Source organism: Panthera onca, chromosome D1, assembly GCF_046562875.1.
Source record: "Panthera onca isolate mPanOnc1 chromosome D1, mPanOnc1 haplotype 2, whole genome shotgun sequence".
NCBI classification, from domain to species: domain Eukaryota; kingdom Metazoa; phylum Chordata; class Mammalia; order Carnivora; family Felidae; genus Panthera; species Panthera onca.
Genome location: NC_138348.1, coordinates 89821822 through 89845587, shown reverse-complemented (window position 1 = coordinate 89845587; position 23766 = coordinate 89821822). Strand labels below are relative to the sequence as shown.

The following is a 23766-nucleotide window of genomic DNA, read 5'->3' as shown; positions in this document are numbered from 1 at the left end:
GCCTTTACAAGAGAAGGCCAGAATGGGCAAAGTTCTAGACAAAAGTTGCACCACTAGTGCAGAAGGGTGGGAGGGATGAGGAGAATGTGACTGACTGCTAATGGGTATGGGATTTCCTTTAGGAGAAACAAAAATGTTCTAGAATTAAATTGTGGGGAATGTATTTTAAAACCTTAAATTCTTTTTTTTTTAAATGGGTGAATTGCATAGTGTATGAATTATATCCCAATAAAGTTCATCTCAAAACTTTCTAAAAAAACAAACAAAAAAAAAAAACCTCTGCTTTTCCAGAGGTGAAGTCAAGACAAATAAAAGAGAAAAAGAATTTCCTATCATCCAGTAAAGCCTGCCCAGTGGAGTCAATGAACATCATCTCAAGACCATTTGCTTAGCCAAAGTTCAGTGGAAAAACATCTAACATTTCCATGACCTTCTTTTCTAAACTTCCTAAGTGGCTCAGAGAGAGGCTGCCCGGGGAAACTCCAAATGGAACCTAAAAATATTATCTCCTGGCTTTATAAACATCAGGAACGCTAATGAAGTGAGGAGCAGCAGACCTAACGAATGGAACATTTCATTCAGGTTGGGAGGCCCGAGCAGAGTCTAAACTCATCTCCGAAGGCGGTCAGGAAGGCCCAGATCAGGGCCAGGGAGGTGAAAATCAACACAGGGTGAAGAAGGAAAGAATAACAGTGAGGGAGGATACATAAAGCAGAGCAAGAGTGGCCACTATTCTAAACATCAGTAAAACAACCCCCGTTCACATCAAACTGTCCATCCTCATTCCGCTGACCAAGTTTGGACAAGTGAGTGCTGTTCAACGCAAACACACTGTTTCTTCACTTTCACGTCACTTGCAAAGAGGCCACAGGAGGAACCAGGTCGCCTTGGTGTCTCCTCACTCTGGTATACAGCAAGAATATTCTCCTTACAATTCCCACACTTCCGGCGCTCCTTTGACTGCCCAGCGTGGTCACGTCTGTCTTAGCCTCCCATCAAGGTTATGCTGATGCTCCTTGAGCATAAGTGTACCACCCTACTTTGTGTGCCCAATACCTCATGCAGAATAAGGGCTTGGCAAATATGTGTTGATTGATAGAGACAGAATAAAAGTTCTCTAATGTAACCAAGACCCTAAACCGCTCAAAAACCTTGAATTACCTCTGGTCCAATTGAGGACCAAGATGCCAACCACCCCACCAGGAGCTATGATGAGCTTGGACAACCAGGATACAGACATTCATCACATCCTCTGCTCTATGGTAGGTACTGGGGCTAAGCACTGAGGAGATGGAAATAAATGGTAAATTCCCTCGGCCTTACAGGGAGAGACAATGAATACAAAGAGCCTTATGGAACAATCTTTGGATTTTGTCTGAAAGGCTTGGGGGGTTATTTGTTTGTTTGTTTTGTTTTGTTTTTTTAATTTAGTAACTTCTTAACTGATTTTAAAATCCTGGGTAGTTTTCACGATCTTCCTGACAGAGGAATCTCATAACCCTGTTTTACTTATCCAACAGACCTTAACTGAGTGCCTGTGACAATTCAGGCACTCTACTAGGTACTAGGAACAGGACAAGGACAAAAGCCTACACTCAAGGTGCATATAGACTAACAGGAAAGGCAAAAACCAGTGATCGCAATACAGTCGGGTAATCTCTACAATTCAGGTACTCACCACTGTTGGGGGAATGCAACCGGGGCCTGAACTAAGAGATTGACAATGATGACGATGATAATAATAATAATAACAATAATCCTTATAAATTTAGAAGATGAGATTGACAGGACTTGTACCCAACTTAATATTAGGATATAGTGGTCATCAGCTGTTTTGGTATCCCTATAGTTTTCCCCTCTTCTTCCGGTACAGGACCCCTCCCACTTCCCTTCTAGAAAACACAAGACAGGAGCTAAGAGAGAAGGAGGAGAAGGAGAAAGAAAGAGAAAGAGGAGGGCAAAGGACTTGACAAGATCATTGATTCCGTAGGGTTCCCCAGACTGGCTCTTCTGGACTTCTCAGTTCTGTAAATCAAGAAATTCCCTCTTAAATTTAAGCTAGTTGAGCCAGATTTCTGCCACAGGCAAACCAAAAGAGCCTTAAACAACACAAGGGTCCCAGAAAGGAGGGTGTCAATAATAGCTAGTTTTCAAGGCTGGTGATTGGTAGATCACTTGGTCAGACAGGACGAAGGGTGTAGGTTAGGTTACAGAGGCAGGAGAGAAAGCGATGAACTCAGGTGGATAACTGTGTGATATCCAGGTGAACTATTCATAGGAAAAAATATCCAGAGAATAGACTTTAACGGTAACCATTAACTTATGAAACCAAAGTGCCTTTTCCCCCGAAGTATTCTTTAACTGACACATCTTCTTTAAAGCGATGTATTATTTTTATAATAATTACTGCAAAGAAAATAAGCAGGGCATATATGCTCATGGCGAAATAGTAGCACACACCAGGAAGAGGGAAATGATTATGTGTTTTAAAGCAACCCAAACTGCACACAGCCTCGCTTGCTTTCCTCTTGCTTTTCACTTTGGTTAGAGGGAGGGAAGAATGATTAATTTCCATTTGCCCACCTGCCATAGATATTGGCAAATTGGGTAGCGTAAAGATTACGTAAGTGACTGATAGCAATGGGAAAAGATTCAGAATTACATTTCAAACCTTCTGCCCTTTGCCCCCAAATCTTATTCGGTGAGTTCTCCTAAGGGCATGCTTCGCTGCATCCCCTTTTTGCTTCACTCATTGAAGAAACTCTAAAAGATTATTCTCAAAGTCAATAGCTTTATTTTCATGCCTGACCTGCTCTTTCCCACTTGATGGCTTCCTAAAACATTCCCTTGAGGGGCGCCTGGGTGGCTCAGTCAGTTAAGCGTCTGACTTCAGCTAAGATCATGATCTCACAGTCTGTGGGTTCGAGCCCCGCGTCGGGCTGTGTGCTGGCAGCTCAGAGCCTGGAACCTGCTTCGGATTCTGTGTCTCCCTCTCTCTCTCTGCCCCTCCCCCGCTCATGCTCTGTCTCTCTCGCTCTCAAAAATGAATGTTTAAAAAAAATTTTTTAAAAATTCCCTTCAAGTTCCCTTAAAAGGTTTCAAAATTTTTGTCTTACATTATAGAAGTGGAAGGATAATAAAAAATTACTCAACCTACTTCAGAAATAACCTGAAAGACATTTGAGAAGATAGGCAATTCACAAACTCCTGGAATAATGGATTTCAGAGTTAAATTTCACCATAGTTCATCTAAATCCCTGTTTTCCCATTTTTTCCCCATTTTTTCCCCTCAGTCTCCAGAGGATCTGAAGGGATCCTGGTAACTCCCTGATAATACTTTACAAAGAAGAGTGAAGTCCTCATAGTTTTTAATCTTAATTGATTTTATACTCAGTTCCAACTCACTGCTTACCTGAAGCCCGATTTCTATGAAAGGCAGTGAAAAATTTGAAGAGGAAAAGTAATTCAAGCAAGGGAAGAGGAGTGTTCCCTTGATATAGCACTTGATGGCACAGCACCAGTAAGGTTGAAAATGTCCTAATTGTGGAAACCACCCTAAGTGGTACAGGAAAGCAGTTTTCCTTATATATTTCACAACTTACAGTTTTCAGGTGCTCTCTGATGTAAAAACAGGTAGAGAGCAAAACTGGGGTTCCTTCAATTCCACTAAAATTTGTGAGAGCAGGAAGAAATTTTGAAAAGGCAGATGGAAAAGTGATTATTTACTAAATATACATATTATATATAACATATATAATATATTATATACAGAATTATATACTATATGTGGAATAGAATATATAATTATATATTATATATTTTCATATATTATATATTGTATATGGAATTTCCCTCCTCCGTAGCCCAGTCAGTAGGGCTGGGAGAGGCAGGCAGCCCTGGGGGAAATGTGGATAAATACACTGAGGCCTGAAGCCCCATCTCTGAGCCCCTCACCCCTGCCTGCTCCAAATTCTGCTTAGAGACATTTCCATTCCATTCTTTTCCAAGGCTCCCCCTCTCCCGTCTCCAGAGCAGCAGCCCCGAATCACATTGAGTTGAAAATAAAGAAATGCTTTTCCTAAAGAATTCGCACACAAATAATCTCATTACCCCAGCGCTTGGGTTTATACAGCAGACGTCTTCTGCCAGGGGGAAAAAAAAGCACTCTACGCTCACTCACACGGAACAGCTGCGAGGAGAAAAATGGTATTTAATTCATTGTGAAATATTCAACAATGGCTACACTGCACTTTTAAAAGCCTTTTGATAGTAAAACCCACAGAGAACAGCCCATCCTGTGTGCTGAAAAGCAGCTTCCCCACAATTAGTCCCTCTATTCAGAGGTCTGAGAAGTCTGTGTAAACTTCAGCACGTGCTGTGTTCACTGTGGATAGCTTCAAGGGTATAACCTTTCACAAACTTCTTAGGGTTTAGTCTTGCTCAGCGACTCTGTCTGCTCCAAACGCTAGTTGGTGGAGAAGGAGAAAGGGGGCGAAGGGAGTGTGATGCTTAGGTGACAGACCCTAAGTGAATGCCCAGCAGAGGAAAACACATTCTCCCAAGAGGGCTCGCAGATGACCGTGCTCCTTTGTGCCCAATGTCAGACTAAAAGGAACCAGAGAGTAGGTCCGGAAAGATAGGCTACCCACGCTCACCGTCTCTATTCAGCCCCAAGATTTTCACGGGTCTCTGGTTTGTGGAAAAACTAGGAAACTTACATTCTCTTATCCCATAGGGCAGGCATTAGGCAACAGTGAAGTCCTAAGTAACATTTTGGGGGCAGGCCAAGTTTGCCTCATGGTTCAGAGCATGGGCTTTGGGGTAGGATCCCAGTTGAAATGACCCTCTCCCCACCTCCCAGAGTTACAGCTAGACTTCTTTGGGGAAGCAAAGTTACCTCTCCGGGCCTCATTCATCTCACCCGCAAAATGGGTCATAAGATCACCTTCACAAGAAAGTTTGAAGAGTGAAATCACCACATATGTGCAATTCTTAGCATACAGAAAGTATTTAATGAGCGGCAATTAGTCATCCTCTCAATCTGTTCTAGAAAGAAGGCAGGCCTTCTCTTACACAATAAGAATATTTAAAATTAAACAAGAATGGGATATGGACTATTTTTTACTCTATATTCTTAATTCTTTTAATTAATCAGGAGAGAAGTCACAGGAAATAGAGACAGGCACAGCTATCTAACTGGAAATTCTGAGGGAGCTGAACCATGTTGGGGAAAAAAATAAAAAAATAAAAACTAAGAGTCAAAGGAATTTTGCATTACGATAGGTTGGCTTTGTTGTTCAGGAACTTTAACCTCAGATTTTCAAAGCACAAAGTACTGATGAAATGCCTGAATATTTCAGGTATGGCTGAAGCAGACACAACTTTTCTGTTCTTTCCAGTCTTTACTCAACTGTCCACGAACAGGGCCGCAGGCATGTCAGCCACTTTCATTATAAAACCCAACATTCAACTTATCAACGCGATGTAAGCTCTAAGCCCTGTTCAGTTAAGAACATCCACCTGTACTGACCAAAGAAGAAAATGCTGAGATGTCACTGGGCCGTTCAAAGTAGCCGACCCAGGGTAGGGTAATCTCTCTCCCTAGATGGAAGGCTTCTGAAAATTGTCTCCACTTGGCCAAGCCAGTTTGTGGGTGCGGATATAACAGCCAATGGTTCCACAAGAGGCCAAAGGTCAGAAATGAGGGCTGAGACCCTGAAGGATGCCCAGAGTGGGAGGCGGTTGGCTGGGAATATGCAGCTTCTGGAGTTTTGTGGGCCATCATTGTTTCTGTCCACGTTGCTGGTGGGGGTGTCAGCTCTGGACTCCCACCCCCTCTGGAGGCAGTGTTTCCACGGCTCACTTTCCACCCCCCAGAGGATAGCGGTGCTGGTCTGTCACCAGAGACAAGTCTGTGAGAAGCAGATCACCGGGTGACTCTCCTGCGGCACTCGGAAGTGGCCTGGAGTGCTCTGCGCCTCCCCCATCTCCACCTCACAGGAGAGAGGCCACAAATCCATAACCTTCATGGACATTTGAAGAGATATTTTATTTTATTTTATTTTATTTTATTTTATTTACTTTGAGAGAGTGGGAGACAGAGTGCAAGCGGGGAAGGGACACAGAGAGAGAATCCCAAGCAGGCTCCACCCTCAGCTCGGAGCCTGATGCGGGGCTCGATCCCACGACCCTGAGATCATGACCTAAGCCGAAATCAAGTCAGACGCTTAACCGACTGAGTCACCTGGGCGGCCCTGAAGAGATCATTCTAAAAGAGCATGAAATGAAAGGGGGTGTTGGAAAAGAAAAAGGAGAGATGTGGCTGGACTTCAGCCAAGACTTCAATGCCCAGTGTCTCTGACACAATGGGATAGACTCAGCTTCCAGATTTAAATACACTCTCTTGGGCCTGGCCAGAGTGGTGACAAAGGATTGATAGGAAGGAAGCTTCCACCACAGAATTCAGTCCAGTTCAACAAAATAGGCCTTGCATACTCTCCACATACAGCATGCTGAATGCTGTTGGGGCTACAAAAGTACCTTTTCTCTTGGACAGCAGTAGTTCTTAACTTCTTGGGGGTCTCAGATCACTTGGAGAACCAGAGGAAAGCCACAGACCCTTTGGAAAACTCCTTGCATGCAATCGCGGAGGCATCATGCCTTTCTGAGTCTCAGCCAGGTCAAGCATCCCTGCTCTATGAGAATCTGCAGGTCTGAGACTTGGCAGAAAGTTGTCAGGGTTGATTAACACGATGTATGAAGCGGGTAAGAAATCCAGAGAACAGCAAAGGTGACCAGAACCCTGCTTCTGTGGCTATTCAAATCACCCACACCTCTGTTTCTCAAGCACCACTGCATCGAGTCCAGGGAGACGTGGGAAAGAGGCAGAACAGCCTGGGGAATCAGCCCTGTTGTCTTGTTTTGTTAATGCCACCCTGCAAGGATGAGAGGTCCCACAGGTCTATTTTCTTCAGCAGCCAGAGAGTTCGAAAGAGCCACTCATTTTCACAGAGGTGGGAAGTGCATCTCACTGGGGTGTTCAGGAATGCACTGGGGGACGCACGCCCCTATTTTTATAAACCAGTGATCTGGGAGAGGGGATGGTCAACTGACTAGATTGCCACACAGGGGCAGGGTCTGAACGGAAAGCTGCCGGACCACTCACACCGGCAGCCTCTGAGAGCCGAAGGTGGCCCTATACATCAGCGGAAAGGTAATTTCTCTCACAGTGCAATTAGGACTCATGTTTGGCCTCTGACCTCTGGCCCAAGAGATATTTATGCTCTCCAGACAGAAAGCAACAGGGCGAGGGAGTGAAGGTCCAAGCTGAAGCAAGGCATTTAAGAGGGAAGGGAAGAAAGGAGGGGAGGACAGGAAGGAAGGAAGGAAGGAAGGAAGGAAGGAAGGAAGGAAGGAAGGAGGGAGGGAGGAAGGGAGGGGGGAAGGGAGGAAGAGAAAGAAGAGAGAAGGGAAGGAATGAATGGAAGGGAGGGGGCAGAAGGAGACAGGAACCTGATCAATTTACAGCAATCTATGAAATTGACTTTGGTGTTTGCCATTTCCACCTTCAGTGTGGTGTTTTGTTCCTCACACTAATTCTGTGAGGGAGGCACTATTGTCTTACAAATGGGCAAACTGAGGCTCAGAAGGGCTCAGTGATTTGGCCCTGGGTACAGAGCTTGTAGGCAGCAGGGTCAAAACCTTGACCCGGAAAACCCTCGCGCTCGTTTCTAAACGGTAACAATCCACACGTGTGCTCTGGGTAGAGCGTTAGGCTCTCCTACCTATCTCTCTATCTCCCTGACCTACCTAGAACTCCCTCCGACCTCTTGCAACACTGCATCTCAGTGCAGAATCTCTTCTGTTCCAACCGTCTCTTTCCAAAGCCAGGCCATGGGCAGATGTGCTACCACAGACTGAATGGAAGGCATTCAGGCCCAGGGAGTTCACTCCCCTCTCCTCTCCTCCCTGTCTGGATCTAGATTTAAGAACTCTCTCGTCCTCCAGCGCCCTACCTCCTGGCTCTCTCCGCCCGCGCCAGCTTCGCTGGCAGCGCGGGGGTTAACCCGCCAGCCCTGCGGAGCAATGATTTCTGTTTTATTTCAGCAGGGGAAGTGTGTGCCTGCCTGATTAGCCTGATGGTTTCCTCTTTTCCCATAACCTCCAGACCCCCATGGCCCAAGTGTTTACTCTCTGAAATAAAAAATCTGCTGGTGTTTTTCTTTTTGTGTGCTCGTGTATTTTGGGAGGATTGCAGAGGAGGGAGGCGGGGTAGGGGTTAGGGACGCGGAGGCTGGGGGAGGGAGCGAGACGCCTCCCCCTGCGGGCGGCCCTCCCCCACCGAGCCTCCTCCAGCTGCGGGCTCCAGGCTCAGACCCCTGGCCGCAGTGCAAGAAAGAAACTTATTAATGAGGGAGCTGGGTCGCCTGCTTCAGCAGCTATAAACACAGAGAACATCTGGAGAGAGAGAGAGTAAGAGTCTCTCCGCGGCCAGACACTGAGAAAAACAGGCTGTCTCTGCTCATCCAGCCCCCCACCCCTGCACGGTCCCACGCAGCCCTCTCCTCCCTGCCGGACTCCAGCTCCCACACCACTCACCCAGCCTGAGCTTTCCATTCACAGAGTGCAGCGGGGTCGGCCGAGCCAAGCGGGGGCCGACGCCAGGCGCAGCATCCACCGTCCCCAGCCACCCTCCACCCCCCACTCGAGGAGTGCCAGAAAAGGGGTCAAACTGCTTGAATCAAATAAGAACTCGGTGCCCCGGGGACCTTTTCCCAACTCGGACCAAATATTTGTGGTTTGAAAAAGTTCAGAGAACTTTTTTTTTTTCCCCTCCTCCTCCCCAGCCCCCTGGGATTTTCAGTGCAATGTTGTTACATCCTAGGATTTTTGAGAAGCAATGCAGAGAGGGTAGCCAACAGAATGCTTGTATTCTGATTGTAACTCCGCGAACGGGTTCTTCTTCTCGGGGTCCTTCCTCCCCAAGCACCTACAGAGATGATTCACATCTGTGAAGACCTTTACACTGCTTACCTCCCTGGGCTGCTGAAGTCGAGAGAGAGAGAGAGAGAGAGAGAGAGAGAGAGAGAGAGAGAGAGAGAAAGTCTCTGGGCCCTGGTGGGGGTGGAGCTTCTCTTTCTGGTCCTTACCAGGCTCCCTTCTCCCTTCACTGGTGAAAGGAGACACACAAAGGATAAAATGGGAGGGTGTCAGAAAATTGCCCTTGGGCAAGATAAGTGGGCAAGATTCATTGGATAAGGGTGGGGCATCTAGTTACTTTGGCTCATGCTGAAATCATGCTGAAATGCACAAGAAGGAAGGTAACATTTATTGACCACCTGCTATAGGTCATGGCCTTTTAAGTGTTACCCCTGTTTAAAAGGAGGAAAAGAAGCAGGGTCTGCCTTGCTTCTGGTTGCAATCAGCACACGTAGCCCACCTGTTAGAGGTGAGGTCACAAGATTCCAGGCACGTTGATGCTCTTTTTCCATTATGCCACTGCTAAACCCTTTGTTTGGACTCAACACCCTTCCGCTTACACTCAGAAACTTCTTCCGATCAGTTCATGTAATCTGAAGATGAGATAGCCCAGGCTCGAAAGCTGCCAAGGGGTCAAGAGGTGGGAGTAGAAAGGAGGAGGCGATGTGACGTTGGCGAGTAGGAGCAAATTGAGTCCATGGCCAGAGCGATAGCCTTCGTTTATGGAGAACAGGGTCAGGCATTTGTAGACATCTCATTACCGGAAGACCAGAATAATATAGCAAGGGTGGAGGGTCGTTTTTTTGCATATAGAGTCTCTTCCTAATGCACTACATAGGCAAGGCAGGCCCTGCTTCTTTCCCTCCTGGCAACCTCTAGTCCTCTCTGGTCCTCTCAGAGATGGGATGCAGGTGGGGAGAGGGTACTTTTGCATCAAGCTTCCCTCAACCCTGTCCCCTGGATGTGACTTGTCAGGGCAGCTGGGCCCCAGCCAGAGCCTTCTGCGAATGGCCAAAACCTAAGACATGGTTAGACCTTCCTCCTTCCCAAAGGCGGCATCTATCAAGTCAGCATCTGAGAAGGTCAGAATTTTCCCCCGGAGGAATGATGCACATCACAACAGCCCAGAAACCCACATACACACACAGGATCAGAACTGCTTTTAAAGAACCAAGAAACTGAAACAGGTCCTCCAGAGAAGGAAAACACACCCCAAATGAGGAAAGACCAGATATGTGTAGCAGACAGTGTTTAAAATACTGTTCCTTAAAACCGCAGGGCCATCTGAGATAGTCGGTTGAGAGGCCAAACCTGCTATGAGAGTAAACATTTCAGAGCAAGGTGAATGTCCATTCAACAAGTGTGCCTGGCATTCTCTCAATGTTCTCAACGCTTAAAAGCCAAACTGGAGGCATGTTTCTCCTGCTGAAACTTCCCACCTGGTTGTCAATAGCCCTTTCCAAACACTGGCCGGGGTTTGATCTCTCCCAGCCGCCCCGGCCCTCCGACAAAGCCCCAGGAGAGACCAGAAACTCAGTCTCCCAGCACATCTCCCACTTGAACTTCCAAAGTTTATTTGAGAAAGACATTCTTTCGTTCTACCATTTTACTAGTGAATTTATCGCGGAAATATTAAAGAGTGAGATCCAAAGTTGCACACGCTGCCAAACATTATCTTATGAATAAGTATAATATTTCACATGGGAACCATTTCGTCTATCGTGTAAACGTACCCCCCCCATACACGCTTGAACAACGTTGCTTCGAGACAAGGGGTGAGTCTTCCCCTTCTCCGTACATCTCTGTTTCCAGTGGATGGCACTCGACCACCCAAAGTGTTCAACCAATCAGTGGGGTCACTTTATGACTCAATGATGCTCAGACATTTCTGGACATTTCGGGGCAAGGAGTGATGATAGCAAACATTCATATCGTGCTTGCTAAGTGACAGCACTGCTTTGAGCTTTACATAGATTAAGTTAGTGGTTTTCAAAGTGTGGTCTCTGCACCAGCAGCAGCTGCAGCAACAGCACCTAAGACTTTGTGAAAAATGCAAATTCTTCAGCCTTACCCTAGACTCACCGAATCAGAAACCCTGGGGATAGAACCCAACAACCTGTGTTTCAACAGGCCCTCCAGGTGATGCTGGCACTTTGAGAACCCCTGGTGTACAGGAGGAAATGGAAGTACAGAGACAAAGTAAGTTGCCTAAGCTCACCCGGTTAGGAAGAGTTGGTGTGCAAACCCAAGCAATCTGGCTCCACAATCTGGATTCTTTACCAACATACTCTATATACTTCCTCTCTCGTGAAGAATTAAGAAGTGGAAAGTATGCTGTAAATGTGAGCAGGTGACGTTTTTACCGTGTTTGATGACCAAAAGCATACCAAGGTGCATTCTACAAGAAGAAAAAGAGTGTTGTCTTACTTCTGAAATCAAGGACCGTGATAATGACACTATAGGTTCATTCCCATAAGGGTATAAGTTGGGTATACCATGTTCTGCAGCTACAGACGGCTTTCCAGCCCTAAGCAGTTATTTCGCAAAAGTGAACCCCGGTTACAGCATCATATCCGTAAGTTTGGCTAATTCAAGACAAATCCACCCGTGAAATGAAAAATAACTTGATAGGATATCACTCTGGAAGGGTGCTCCATAAGCATCGTATTTTCTGATATGCACTCTTGTCATTCATAATACTGACATTAAATATGGACGGGTGTTAATCAGAGGGATGGACTGTGGTCTTGTGGCCTGGGTGCTCAGTTGGGTCTCCGATGTCAGTTTTCTAGTTCCCAATGGAAAACAGGCACGGCATGGCTCCAGCTGGGTCTGGCACCACTCTGAGCTCACTGGCCCTATCCCAAAATGGTTTGCCATCTACTCCGTCCCTTCTCAACAGGGCTGCGGTTAGGAACTAGTCATAATAGTTAATGGCAGTGAAATGTCAATGAGTTCTTAGGGACAAGAAGTCAGAGACTGACTGAAAAAGTGATTCTAGCTATGATGATTGAGAGGAAGGGCTGATGTTGGGGACACAAGAGAGGACGGGAACAGAGAGGAGGCAGGGTCAGTGGGCTCCACTCCAGTCAGACTATAAACAGTAACAGACATTTCGGCCGTGTCTCGTGTAAGGGGCTCCATTGATTCACAAGACTCCCTGACAGAGGGATGACGAAGAGCTGAGACAGAAAGGGCCATTCATTCATGCAGAACACCAGCTCGCCGTCCCCATTGGCTCTTGCGAATGGCTCCAGGCTGATAGGGAGGAGGGGGAAGAGGCGGACGGGAGGCGGAGGTAGAAATAAAAGAAAATGATGACTACAAGATTGTCATGAAGAAATGTACAGCTGCACAGGCAATTGCATGCAAATGTGGCTTCCCTTTTTAGCCGTATAGTTAATGTCCTCAGATTCATCTGTTGTGCTCTTTCATATCATATCATCTTCCCCTCCCCTTCTTGCCTTGTCTTTTTCCGGGCTCCCCTTCGTCTGCCTTCCCATTCAGCTTTCGTTTTCTCTTCCCATCCTCCTCCACTTCTCTACCAATACCTTTATTTCCTGTCTATTTCCACCCTTCTCTGTCTTCCTCAGCAGCTTCTTTTACCGTCTATTCTTCTGTCCAACCCATTCTTGACTCTCTTGGTTACTGAGTATTCCCCCCTCTCCACCCTCCCACCCCCCCACTCCCCCCCCTTCCCCGCTCACCTGGCAGGCTCTCTCCCACTCACGGCTTCTCTTCGATTCATTCTCTCTCTTCCCTCTCCCTCCCTCACCCCCTTCCTCCTCCTCAGCCTCTGCCCCTCCTTGAATAGGAGCCACATTATTAGCAAAGGGCCTAATGTTCCTGGAGTGCCCCTCCTGCTGGGTATTCCAGTCACTGACAGATGTGGAGTCCTTGGAAAAGAAGTTCATTCATCCCTTCTGCGAGCACAAAACGTGAGACAGGAGCGGGGGTGGGGAGTGGCCATGAGACGGAGGACGGGAAGGAAATTGAAGTTAAAAATAGGATAAAAGGAGATGAAAAAAAAATGTAGCGTATTTTTTTTCTCTCTTTCTTCTTACTCAACACATCTCCAAGGAAATGTGCTGCAGCTGGAGAAATCATTGGTTGGTCCACATCTTCATTTCCCTTCTCTGTAACCCCAAATCTCCTTCCAAAGGACACCCATCACTGAGGAGGGCTGGACCACAGCCCAGAAATAATCGCTGCAGCTACTTCGTCTGGACAGCTCAAAAGGCAAAGGAGGGGCTGCAAAAGCTCAGGGTTCTTGCCAGATACTTCCATCAGAGGGAGCCTAGGGCAGAGGGAACTGCGGACCTCACATTTGCCACCAAGGCACAGCTCCCCATGGAGGCTTTCTAGTATTTTCTGAGCTGTGGTTGTTGACAACCCAGGTCCTCTTAGGACCCATCTTCCCATCCTACTAAAAAGCCACCAGTCTGGGTGACCCCAGCTCCCTTCTTCTTGCAACAATAAAAGGGACGAAGTGGGGAAAACGACTATATCATATGGCTATGAATCCTTGCATTTTAAAGCAGCTTCGCCCTGAGAGGGTCTTCCCATGCGTCACAGACACTGTGTCATTGGCTCCGAAAAAAAACCTCCTTTGCCTTTGAGGACCTTGACAAGGAAAAGAATGAAAAACCATCTTTGCTTGGGAATTTATGTAGTTCTTAGCTGGGAAAAAAAAAAAGGACCATGTCTTTTAGCTATGAAGAAGGGACATCTAATCTTGAGGCCATGGACCAGTGTGGAATAACCTCGGCTATTAATACGGCGTAACTTGCAGCAAACAGAAGCACCGTCTAGAGCAGAGAGGGTTAAGGCAAGGTAACTTTAACCTGGATTGCATTCAAAGACACAAGACTTAAGCCCAGCGGCATTGGTAAGTTTCAAGAATTATACAAATAGAGGCACAGCCGTTCTGACCCTCTGCTTATACAAATGAGACCTATTTATTTAGGGGCATCTGGGTGTCTCAGGCGGTTGAGCGTCCAACTCTTGATGTCAGCTCAGGTCATGATTGAGCCCCACATCAGGCCCTGCACCTGCTTAAGATTCTCTCTCTCCCTCTCCCCCTGTTTCTCTCTCTCAAAAAAAAAATTTTATTTAAAAAGATCTATTTGTTTAGAATCAAAAAGGATGGCTTTGTTCATCTCTTAGAATTTTAAGTCCTTAAGTCTAACCTGTGAACAGGTGCAAATCCTCCCTGTCTCCTGTTTAAATGGGTAGATAGTTACTGAGACACTTGTATTTATGCTTGGGAGAACCAAGCAGAAAGTGACAGCATAATGTCTGATGTCTGAAATCCAAGGGCAGTGCCCTGAAGAATATGACAAATATCAATGGCTATTGACTTGAGAGACTAGGGAACACAAGGATTGATTTCATTCTGCCCTAAAGAAGAGCCAGGCAACTGGAAAGCAACTCACATGCCTTCCTTCCAACTCCCACCAAGATGCTACAGCATCTTGCTTTGTGTCTTGGTATTTCTGGTCAAAGACAAAGAATGGGCAACAAAACTAACACTTGTGTTCCCTCTCCACTATTATAAAAAGTAGTATCGTTATGTGGAGTAAAGAAACATTAAACAAAAAGTTGCATTTAAGTTAGTCCCCCAGTGGCTTTCTCCCTGTGTTAGCCTCAGAATTACATATTTTTAAGTTAGTGCCCCAGTGGCTTTCTCCCTATGTTAGCCTCAGAATTACATATTTTATTTTATTATTTTTTTTAAGTTTATCTGTTTCTTTTGAGAGAGAGTGTGTGAGCAGGGGAGGGGCTGAGAGAAAGAAAGAGAGAATCCCAGGCAGGCTCTGCTCTGTCAGCCCTGAGCCCAACATGGGGCTTGAACTCACAAACCATGAGATTATGACTTGAGCTGAAACCAAGAGTTGGACACTTCACCCACCGAGCCACCCAGGCACCCCCGGAATTATATATTTTCCATTTGTGAGAGTAATGAGATTTCTTAGGCTAAGAATTCATCCTGGAAGAAAATATAGATTTGAACTGGCTTTTTGGTATTTGGATACATAATCTGGTCTCATGATCCATTGAACTTAATAGCAGAACCCACCACTTCAGAATCCCCAAATCAAGGTTTACATTTTGCAGTAAAAAGAAACTAACAAAAACGCTAGCAGGTAAGCACAGACTAATGGAATTTGTGAGACACCCAGTGACTTCGGCAAAACAGAATGGGGGTAAGGACGCTCAAAACCTGTCGGGTCTTTGGGAGACAAGACCCGGGGGAGAACTCTCTGGAGGAGTTTGATTCCTGATCACCAGGGGGCAGCACCATGAGCAGCAAGCCTGGGAGAGAAGAGAATGCTGGGAGGAGAGGAAGGAGGTCTGCAAAGGAGAGCTGAGAGGAGGGAGAGAGGGGGCGGACCAGAAAGAAGCCAGACGCAGGTGGGCACAGGCGAAGAGATCGAGGACAATGCGGGAAAGAAGATGAATGAAAGAAATGATGTTTTGTAAGAAGGCCAACTGTTTATCCAGCTCTTCCTTCAGGACCACAGACCTTCTAGGCCCTTTGTCAACAATGAGGCTGCAATGGGTAACTCTCAGGAAATGCACAGTGGACAGAACTATTTACAGAATGGAGACCTGAAGCAACCCCTCTTGGGCTCATTCCTAGAGTTTCATCTTCCTGTTGTTGGAGAAGAAAGCAACTCGGAATTATGGAGAAGTCCGGGGACTTTCCACCGGAGAACAATAGCATCTTGTCCCCACATAAGCCGCGGCAGCTGTTGTTGCTACAGAGAATGCAGCCCTCATCACACTTCACTGTCCTTCATCTCTATCCGCACCCCGAGCCTCTGTTCATGCTCCTACCTGAGCCACAGTGTTCCAGACCAGTGGGAACTTCCTGAGTGGCCATCTCATCCCAGAAGGGGTAGTAAGCTCTTTGCGGGTGATAACTGGACTGGAAACCACAGGCCATTCGAGGATCTTCGTAGGAGTTGATGGGTCCCTGCCTCTGTGACCAGGAAAAAAATACGGAAATATATTAACAGGAAAATCTCTATACTCTAACCTGAATGGGACAATAACCTCCTATCAAACAACCGCATGTGAGTAGGAATCATCCATAGATGACAACAAAATAGAACCAACTGTTGATCACCCCTCCCCCCAAAACAGACACAGGGAAGAAGGGTCTCTTACTCAGACTGTGCATGCACTGCCTTTCATCCATTTCTTTAGGCATTGGACAACAACCTTTCCTATTTTTTTAAAGTTTATTTATTTATTTTGAGAGAGGGAGAGGGAGGAGAAGAGAGAGAGGGAGAGAGAATCTCAAGCAGGCTCCGTGCTACCAGCACAGAGCCCAACGCAGGGCCCGAGCTCAAGAACCAGGAGATCATGACCCTGAGCCGAAACCAAGAGTCAGACACTCAAGCCACTGAGCCACACAGATGCCCCTCCTAATTTTCAAATAAAGACCCAAGATTCACAGCAAGGCAGAATCTTGGCCATCTTTACACAATCCTGGCTTTTGAATTTTCATGTGATCTTACTCTGTAAAAACACCTCGAACGGATGTTCTTACAAGACATTCCATTATCATGGAACCAGTAGGGGACAAATGCCAAGGGAAAACCAAAAAGTGGGCCTATGTAATAATAATCACTCATTTTTCAGTCAATCAATTGTGCAGAAGTTTTGATGATAGTGATTGCCAGACTGAAATTTCCAGCTTCTCCCAACGTATGGGGACTTGTGCCGTCCTTTCATCAGCTTTAGGAAATCCATAAAATATAGCCTCTACCCAGTACTCCTTAAAGAAGGCAAATGGGCTGTGTAGGCGGCATGTTTGGAGGTGTTTAAACACTATTCTTTGAAGCTGCGTCTACCTGGATTCAAATCTTGGCTGTACTGCTTACTAGTGAAGGGCCGAGGCCTGTTCCCGTATCTAAATCTCAGTTTACTACTCCATTATAAGATGGGAATAATACCTACCTCATATGTAGGAAGGGTTAAATAAAATATGTGTAAGAAAATTATATATAAAACAAAATAAAATATAAAATGCATGTTGGGGCATCTGGGTGCCTCAGTTGGTTAAGCGTTCAACTCTTGGTTTTGGCTCAGGTTGTGATCTCATGGTTTGTGGGTTCCAGCCCCACATCCATGCTGATGGCGTGGAGCCTGCCTGGGATTCTCTCTCTGCCCCTCCCCTGCTCTCTTTCTCTCTCAAAATAAATAAATTTAAAAAATTAAATATATATAATCCATGTCGTAGCCTATGTGAATCCTAATATAAGGTAGATATTATTTTACTATAACAGGCCCTTAACATTCCTGGGATTGAGCAAGAGGATTAAAAAATAAGACACAAAAGGAGAAGCAGCAGATTCATAGAAAGATTTCCTGAGGAGTCTAATCTCCACTGGCCCAACCTTTATTTTCCTTTTTCTTTTTCATTCTTTCTCTCTTCTCTCATGGTCCTTCTACCTCCATAAAAAAATCTCAGTTAAGAGAATCAAACTCTGCTAGAATTTGATGTGGTTAAATCTATCGATGTTAAGGGGCTAATTAACAAAAGCAGCTTCACAGGTGGTATTCTCATCCCCGAAGGGTAGTTTGCTATAACCTCCAGTAAGATTCTCTCATTCGAGAATCTCCTATGCCCTCGTTCCCCTTGAGCTGCAGACAAAAACTCTGCACTATTCTTTTAGATTCAGCATTCACTATCTACACTCTCTTCCCATTTTTCAACTGTCCATTCACTTAAGCTCAGTAAAGACAACGAAGAGAGTGTAGTGGCACAGACAAAAATGACCACTGAGGCCCAAAGGACATTTTGCGTGCGTTAATTGGGACAACATTCTCCATAATATTCAAAAAATCATTCAAAGTAGAGCTGGATGAAGTTTACTTTGGGGCTGTTCCACTTCTAACTGGGCCAACGGTGCTGAGAATGTAGTGATACCCTTGGAACTGAACAGAGTCACCTTGAGTTGTTGAGTAGCAAAGGCTAACGTCCTTGGCTTCTGTTCCCAGACCCTGATGAGAACCACTAGAATATAAATGGAGCAATGGTGTTCTGCTACCTATTTGGGTTTGGGACCAAGAAATTTAGGGAAATCATTGGCAAGAACACTCCCCTAAGCTTCAGTCAGAAAACATTTCCTGAATTCCAGTTCAAACTACTTTGGGGACATTGTATTTTCATATTGTAAACTCTTGAGGCAACTGCCTTTGAATCCCCAAGAATAGGTAAGTCTTCAATAATCCTTTGCAGCTGAATCCATTTGAAACATATTCCCTGGACTCCCTGTGTGTTGTTAATATCTATCCCCATCTTTTGATATTTCCCCAGAGTCTTTCTCAAAAGTCAATGTCAAGTACCAGAGCTGTAGGAATAGGGTCTTGAGGGAGGAAATTTTGATTCTAAATTATATAAAGGAGAAATCTAAGTTGTCTAGCCCTGTTTTCTTTTGGGACAGTGTGTGTATGGTTTGCCTAAACCGTTCTCGCAAGACCCTTCTAAGACAGCAGTCAATAGTACAGAGAGAATCCTTATAGATAGGTAGTGGGTAGTCTGTTATGAGCCCTGCGAAGGTAAGTAGAAACCTAAGGAGAACATTTTGTTTTTGCATTTTATATCACTTATTTCTTTTTTACATTCATTACTCAAGTAGAGTTGACATACAATGTTATATTAGTTTCAGGTGTAGACCATAGTGACAAGACAATTCTGTACATCACACTGTGCTCACCATGGTAAGCATAGCCTCCATCTGTCACCGTACAATGGTATTACAGCATTACTGAATATATTCCCTGTGCTGTACTTTTTATCTCCACGGGACATATTTATTTTATAACTGGTAGTTTGTATTCTTAATCCCCTTCACCTCATTGGTCCATCCCACAAACCTCCTCCCCTCTTGCAACCATCAGCTTGTTTTCTGTATTTACGAGACTGTTTCTGTTTGTTCATTTGTTTTTTTTTTTTCTTTTTAGATTCCACATGTCAGTGAAATCATATGGTATTTGTCTTTCTCTGTCTGACTTATTTCACTCAGCATAATACCCTCTAGGTCTATCTGCATTGTCACAGAAGACAAGATTTCATTCTTTTTTTTATGGCTAAGCAATATTCCTGTGTGTGTGTGTGTGTGTGTGTGTGTGTGTGTGTCTCATATCTTCTTTGTCCATTCATCTGTCCATGAACACTCGGTGTTGCTTCCATATCTTGACTACTGTAAATAATGCTTCTATAAACATAGGGGTGCATGTATCTTTTCAAATTATGGTTTTTATTTTCTTTAAGTAAATAAATACCCAGTAGCAGAATCATTGAATCGTATGGTAATTCTATTTTTAATTTTTTTGGACGAAACTCCATACCGTCTTACCCAGTGATTATGTAACACAGTTTGCATTCCTGCCAAAGTGCATGAGAATTCCTTTTTCTCCACATCCCTGCCCATGCTTGTGGTCGCTTGTGTTTTAGGTGTGAGGTGATATCTCATCGTGGTTTTGATTTGCATTTCCCTGAAGATTAGTGATATTGAGCATCCTTTTATGAGTCTGTTGGCCATTTGTATGTCTTCTCTAAACAAGTGTCTGTTCATGTCTTCTTCCCAGAAGAATCTGGATTATTTGCACTTTGTTTTTTTGGTGTTGAGTTGTATAAGTTCTTTATTATTTAGGATATTAAGCCCTTATCGGATGTACCATTTGCAAATATCTTTTCCCGTTGGATGGGTTGTCTTTTTGTTTTGTTGATGGTTTCCTTCACTGTGCAAAAGCTTTTCATTTTAGTGTAGACCCCAAAATTTATCATTGCTTTTGTTTCCCTTGCCTGAGGAAACACATCTAGAAAATGTTGCTAAAGGCTATGTCAAAGAAATTATTGCTTATGTTTTCTTCTAGGAATTTAATGGTTTTGTGTCTCACATTTGGGTTTTTAATACATTTTGAGTTTATTTTTGTGTGTGATGTAAGAACGTCCAGTTTCATTGTTTTGCATGTCACTGTCCAGTTTTCCCAGCACCATTTGTGGAAGAGACTCTCTTTCCCCCATTGGATATTTTTTCCTCTTTTGTTGTAGATTAATCGACCATGTAAGTGTGGGTTTATTTCTGGTTTCTCTACCTCCTTCCATTCATCTATATGTCTATTTTTCAGTACTGTGCCAGTACCATATGGTTTTGGTTACTACAGTTTTGTAGTGTATCTCGAAATCTGGGATTATGATACCTCCAGCTTTGTTCTTTCTCAGTATTGCTTTGCCTATTCAAGGTCTTTTGTTGTTTCACACAAATTTTAGGAGAATTTGTTATAGTTATATGAAAAATGCTATTGGTATTTTTATAGGGATTACATTGAATCTCTAGATTGCTTTGGGTAATATGGACATTTTAACAATATTAATTCTTCCAATCCATGAGCATTGTGTGTCTTTTCATTTGTTTTTGTCATCTTCAAAGTCTTCCATCAATGCCTTACAGTTTTCAGAGTACAGGTGTTTCACCTCCTTGGTTAAATCTATTCCTAAATATTTTATTCTTTTTGATGCGATAGCAAATAGGATAGAGACACATTTTTCAGGTTTAAAAGTTTAGACTTTCTCTGCTAAGGAAAGGCCACTGATGGCAAGATATACAGTGCCAAGAAGTGCTGAAGGAAAATGATCTAGATGCAAAGTGCAGGAGAGAGATGGAAGGCAGAAGGAGTACTTAGTGGGTTAGGGATAAAGCAATGAGGTTCCAGACCCGGGCAATGACAACAATGTAGCGGTGTGGTGAGTCAACTCCCAGCCTCTGATTAACAACCATGAACTTATGCGGTTGGCTTTTGTTTTTTGTTTCTTGTTTTTTAGGAATCCCTCCTGCCCGAAACCAGGCTCTTTGTTGTCAGGGATAGTTCATCCATTATTTTATAAATGGAAATCTATTTTTAAGACGTTATTTCCTCTTGAGCTGCCCTCAGTGGAACCAGAGGACCCTATTTTTAAGAATTAGGAGGACATAACGCAACAAGCCTACCGTGAACCACAAACATCTTTACTAACAGATGCTCCTGGAAGCACCATGATTCTCGTTATCTAGACACCTGCTTGTTTATTAGACATTTCACAAACTGACTTCATACCTATTTCACAGAGTATGAAAATGACGTTTTTACTCAAAAGAACCACATAGCTAGTTCCAATTCATTATGAAACTGTCTTAGTTGAGGAGAAAGAAGCAGGTTATTAACAGGTCAGAAATCTGGGCTGCCCAGCCCCCACCTCATCGCCTTAAAAAAGCGCCACCCAAAATGAGTTTGAGTCTCTTCGCTGACACCTTCCTTTCCTGGCTGCAACTGGAGGTTGAACTCATGAGACGCAAGCGCCATTTGCAGCCCCTGTCACAGTTTGAAGAAAACCATCTGACGGGTCCTTGCTTATTCATCCCACAGGCAATTATCGAAAGGAACTAACGCACATCACACACCTGCCCTATGCCAGTTGGTGTGCTAAACATAGTGCAGAAATGGTCACGTCGAATCCTTACCACAATCACGCAAGATGAGTATTTGTATCCCCATTTTACAGAAGAACAAACTGAGGCATTTAGAGAATAAGTAAATGTCCAAAGGCCGCACAGCTAATAAAATAATAAATATAGAATTCACACCCAGTTCTATTTGGTTTCAGACTGTCTTTGCTTCTACCTGCCCAACATGAAGCTTACTGGCTCTTGTACAGATTTCTGAAGAAGGGGAACTGTTGTCCTGGGCTAGGTACTTGACAAATTATGACAATATGCATTTATGGGGCAAATTTATACCATGCACCTGGTCTATGCCAAGTTTTATGTTAGATGCTAAGAGCACAGCATGAACAAGAAATGAACTTCACCCTCATGAGCATACAGACAAGTAAACAGGAAATTACAGCAAGGAGATATGACAGGGTTAAGTACCAATGTGCAGGGGGAGGGGAGTGGCAGCAGGTAATACTTCCTGGAGGAAGCAAATTAAGGTAACTGAAAGGTTGAGTAAGATTTAGCCTAGAACACTTGGTGGAGGGCCTAGAGAGCAAAAAAAAAGACGATCACACTACCTTAAGGTGAATAGGAACATATAATCTGTTTAAGGAAGAATAAGAAAGATTCAGAGAGGTGATCTAGAGAGATAAAGACCGTGTTGTTCGGTGGTGATAAGCATGTGGGAAGAGTGTGCTCTTGAACAACGTGGACGCTTGCCATGGAGGGTAATTAGTAAAAAGTAAAGCTGGTGGGACAGGGTAAGATCACATTGTTGAGGGCCATAAATACCAGACAGGAATCTGGCTCCCGGAGACAGGCTTCGGAGGTTGCATTAGAGGTAGTGACATGTGCATCAATATGTTCTAGAAGACTCATTTGACTATGCCAGGTAGGATGGGTTGGGCAGGAGAAGGTGAAGAAGCTGACACAGGCACGAGAGTACCTCACGGAACCCTACTGGAGACTCAGGCCGAAAGAAAAAAAGCAGCACTACTAATCCTAACTCTGTTTAAAGTTTTTATTTTTTATACTAATTTTTGCATTAATTTTGATTTTTGAAAATATTGCATTAAGGTGCACGTGGGGGGTTCAGTGGGTTAAGCATCCGGCTCTCGGTTTCTGCTCAGGCCATGATCTCACTGTTTGTGAGTTCGGGCCCCGCATCGGGCTCTGTGCTGATAGTGCAGAGCCTGCATGGGATTCTCTCTCTCCCTCTCTCTCTGCCCCTCCATCGCTCGCTCTCTCTGTTTCTCAAAATAAATCAGCCTCAAAAAAAATTGTAAACAAAAGAAAATATTGCATTAGGATCTCATTTAGCTTGATGACTGAGCACTGGGGCACCCCTTACGTTTTGTCCCCCACCTGAGTGCATCACTGGTGTCCCGCTATTTCTGGTGCTGAGCAGGGGTCCAGGTACAAGGGCAGAGTTAGATCAGGGTCACGAGGGCAGAGGCGAAGAGGAAACAAGAAACGTAAGTATGTTTCAAAGGGAGAATCAACATGATTTTCTGATAGGAGATGAAGAAAAAGGGAAAATCCCAGATAAGGCTCAGAATGCTTGCTTTTATAATATAATAATGCAAAAGGTGAGTTTAAGTACATAAGTAAGGAGAGAGGAAGAGAATTTCACCCTTAGCTGTGTTTAGATGGAGTGATGGCAGAACAGCTTGGTGGGGCGGGGGGTCCCAAAGGTGAACGCAGGATAGGAGAGGACAAGAAAAGGCACAGTTAGCTCTGGAGGTGTGGAACGCCCAGTGAGAGGACAGAGTCAAGAAAAATGGCTGTTCAGACAAAACAGAAAAGAGATCAAAAATGGGTCTGTAAAATTGCCTATAGTTTTGCGAGACATGAAAGGGGAAAAAACAGCAAAGAAGGGCCTGTTGAAGACAGAGGAAGAAAATCAAGAAAGTGTACAGAGTGGTGGAAGCCAAGGGCAGAGCTTCAGGACCAAGGGCGGTTGGCTGGTGGCCACCGAGAGAAAGATGGCAGCCACACAGCCTTGGAAGGATTGGGGCCCCTCCCCCAGGCATCTCAGGGAAAGCACACATTTTGCCCTGCTCTACCACACACATGGTGACGAGCTGCCTGGGGAACAGCACTCCTCCCTGGCCTCTCGGGGGCTGTCAGAGGACATAGCCAAGCCTACATGCTTCACCTTTATGATACTGCAAACAGATAAAACAAAAACCAGGAAACGCAGAAACTACCAGGACGATGGACACACGCTCTCCCTGCTCTACTCTTGACGGTGGTGAGCCAGCTCTGATGGCCAGCACAGCAGCTGACCACCTCC

At 44.8% G+C, this 23766-nt stretch overlaps 1 protein-coding gene across 3 annotated transcripts in view; it reads right to left on the bottom strand.

Moving 5' to 3' along the window:
• ETS1 (ETS proto-oncogene 1, transcription factor) overlaps positions 1 to 23766 on the bottom strand; it is a 131764-nt gene that overhangs the window by 85614 nt on the left and 22384 nt on the right. For all 3 annotated transcript variants that reach the window (XM_078432947.1, XM_078432950.1, XM_078432948.2), the window contains exon 3: positions 15820 to 15964. In XM_078432947.1, the coding sequence (XP_078289073.1) occupies positions 15820 to 15964 (145 nt within the window). The remainder of the gene's footprint in view (positions 1 to 15819; positions 15965 to 23766) is intronic.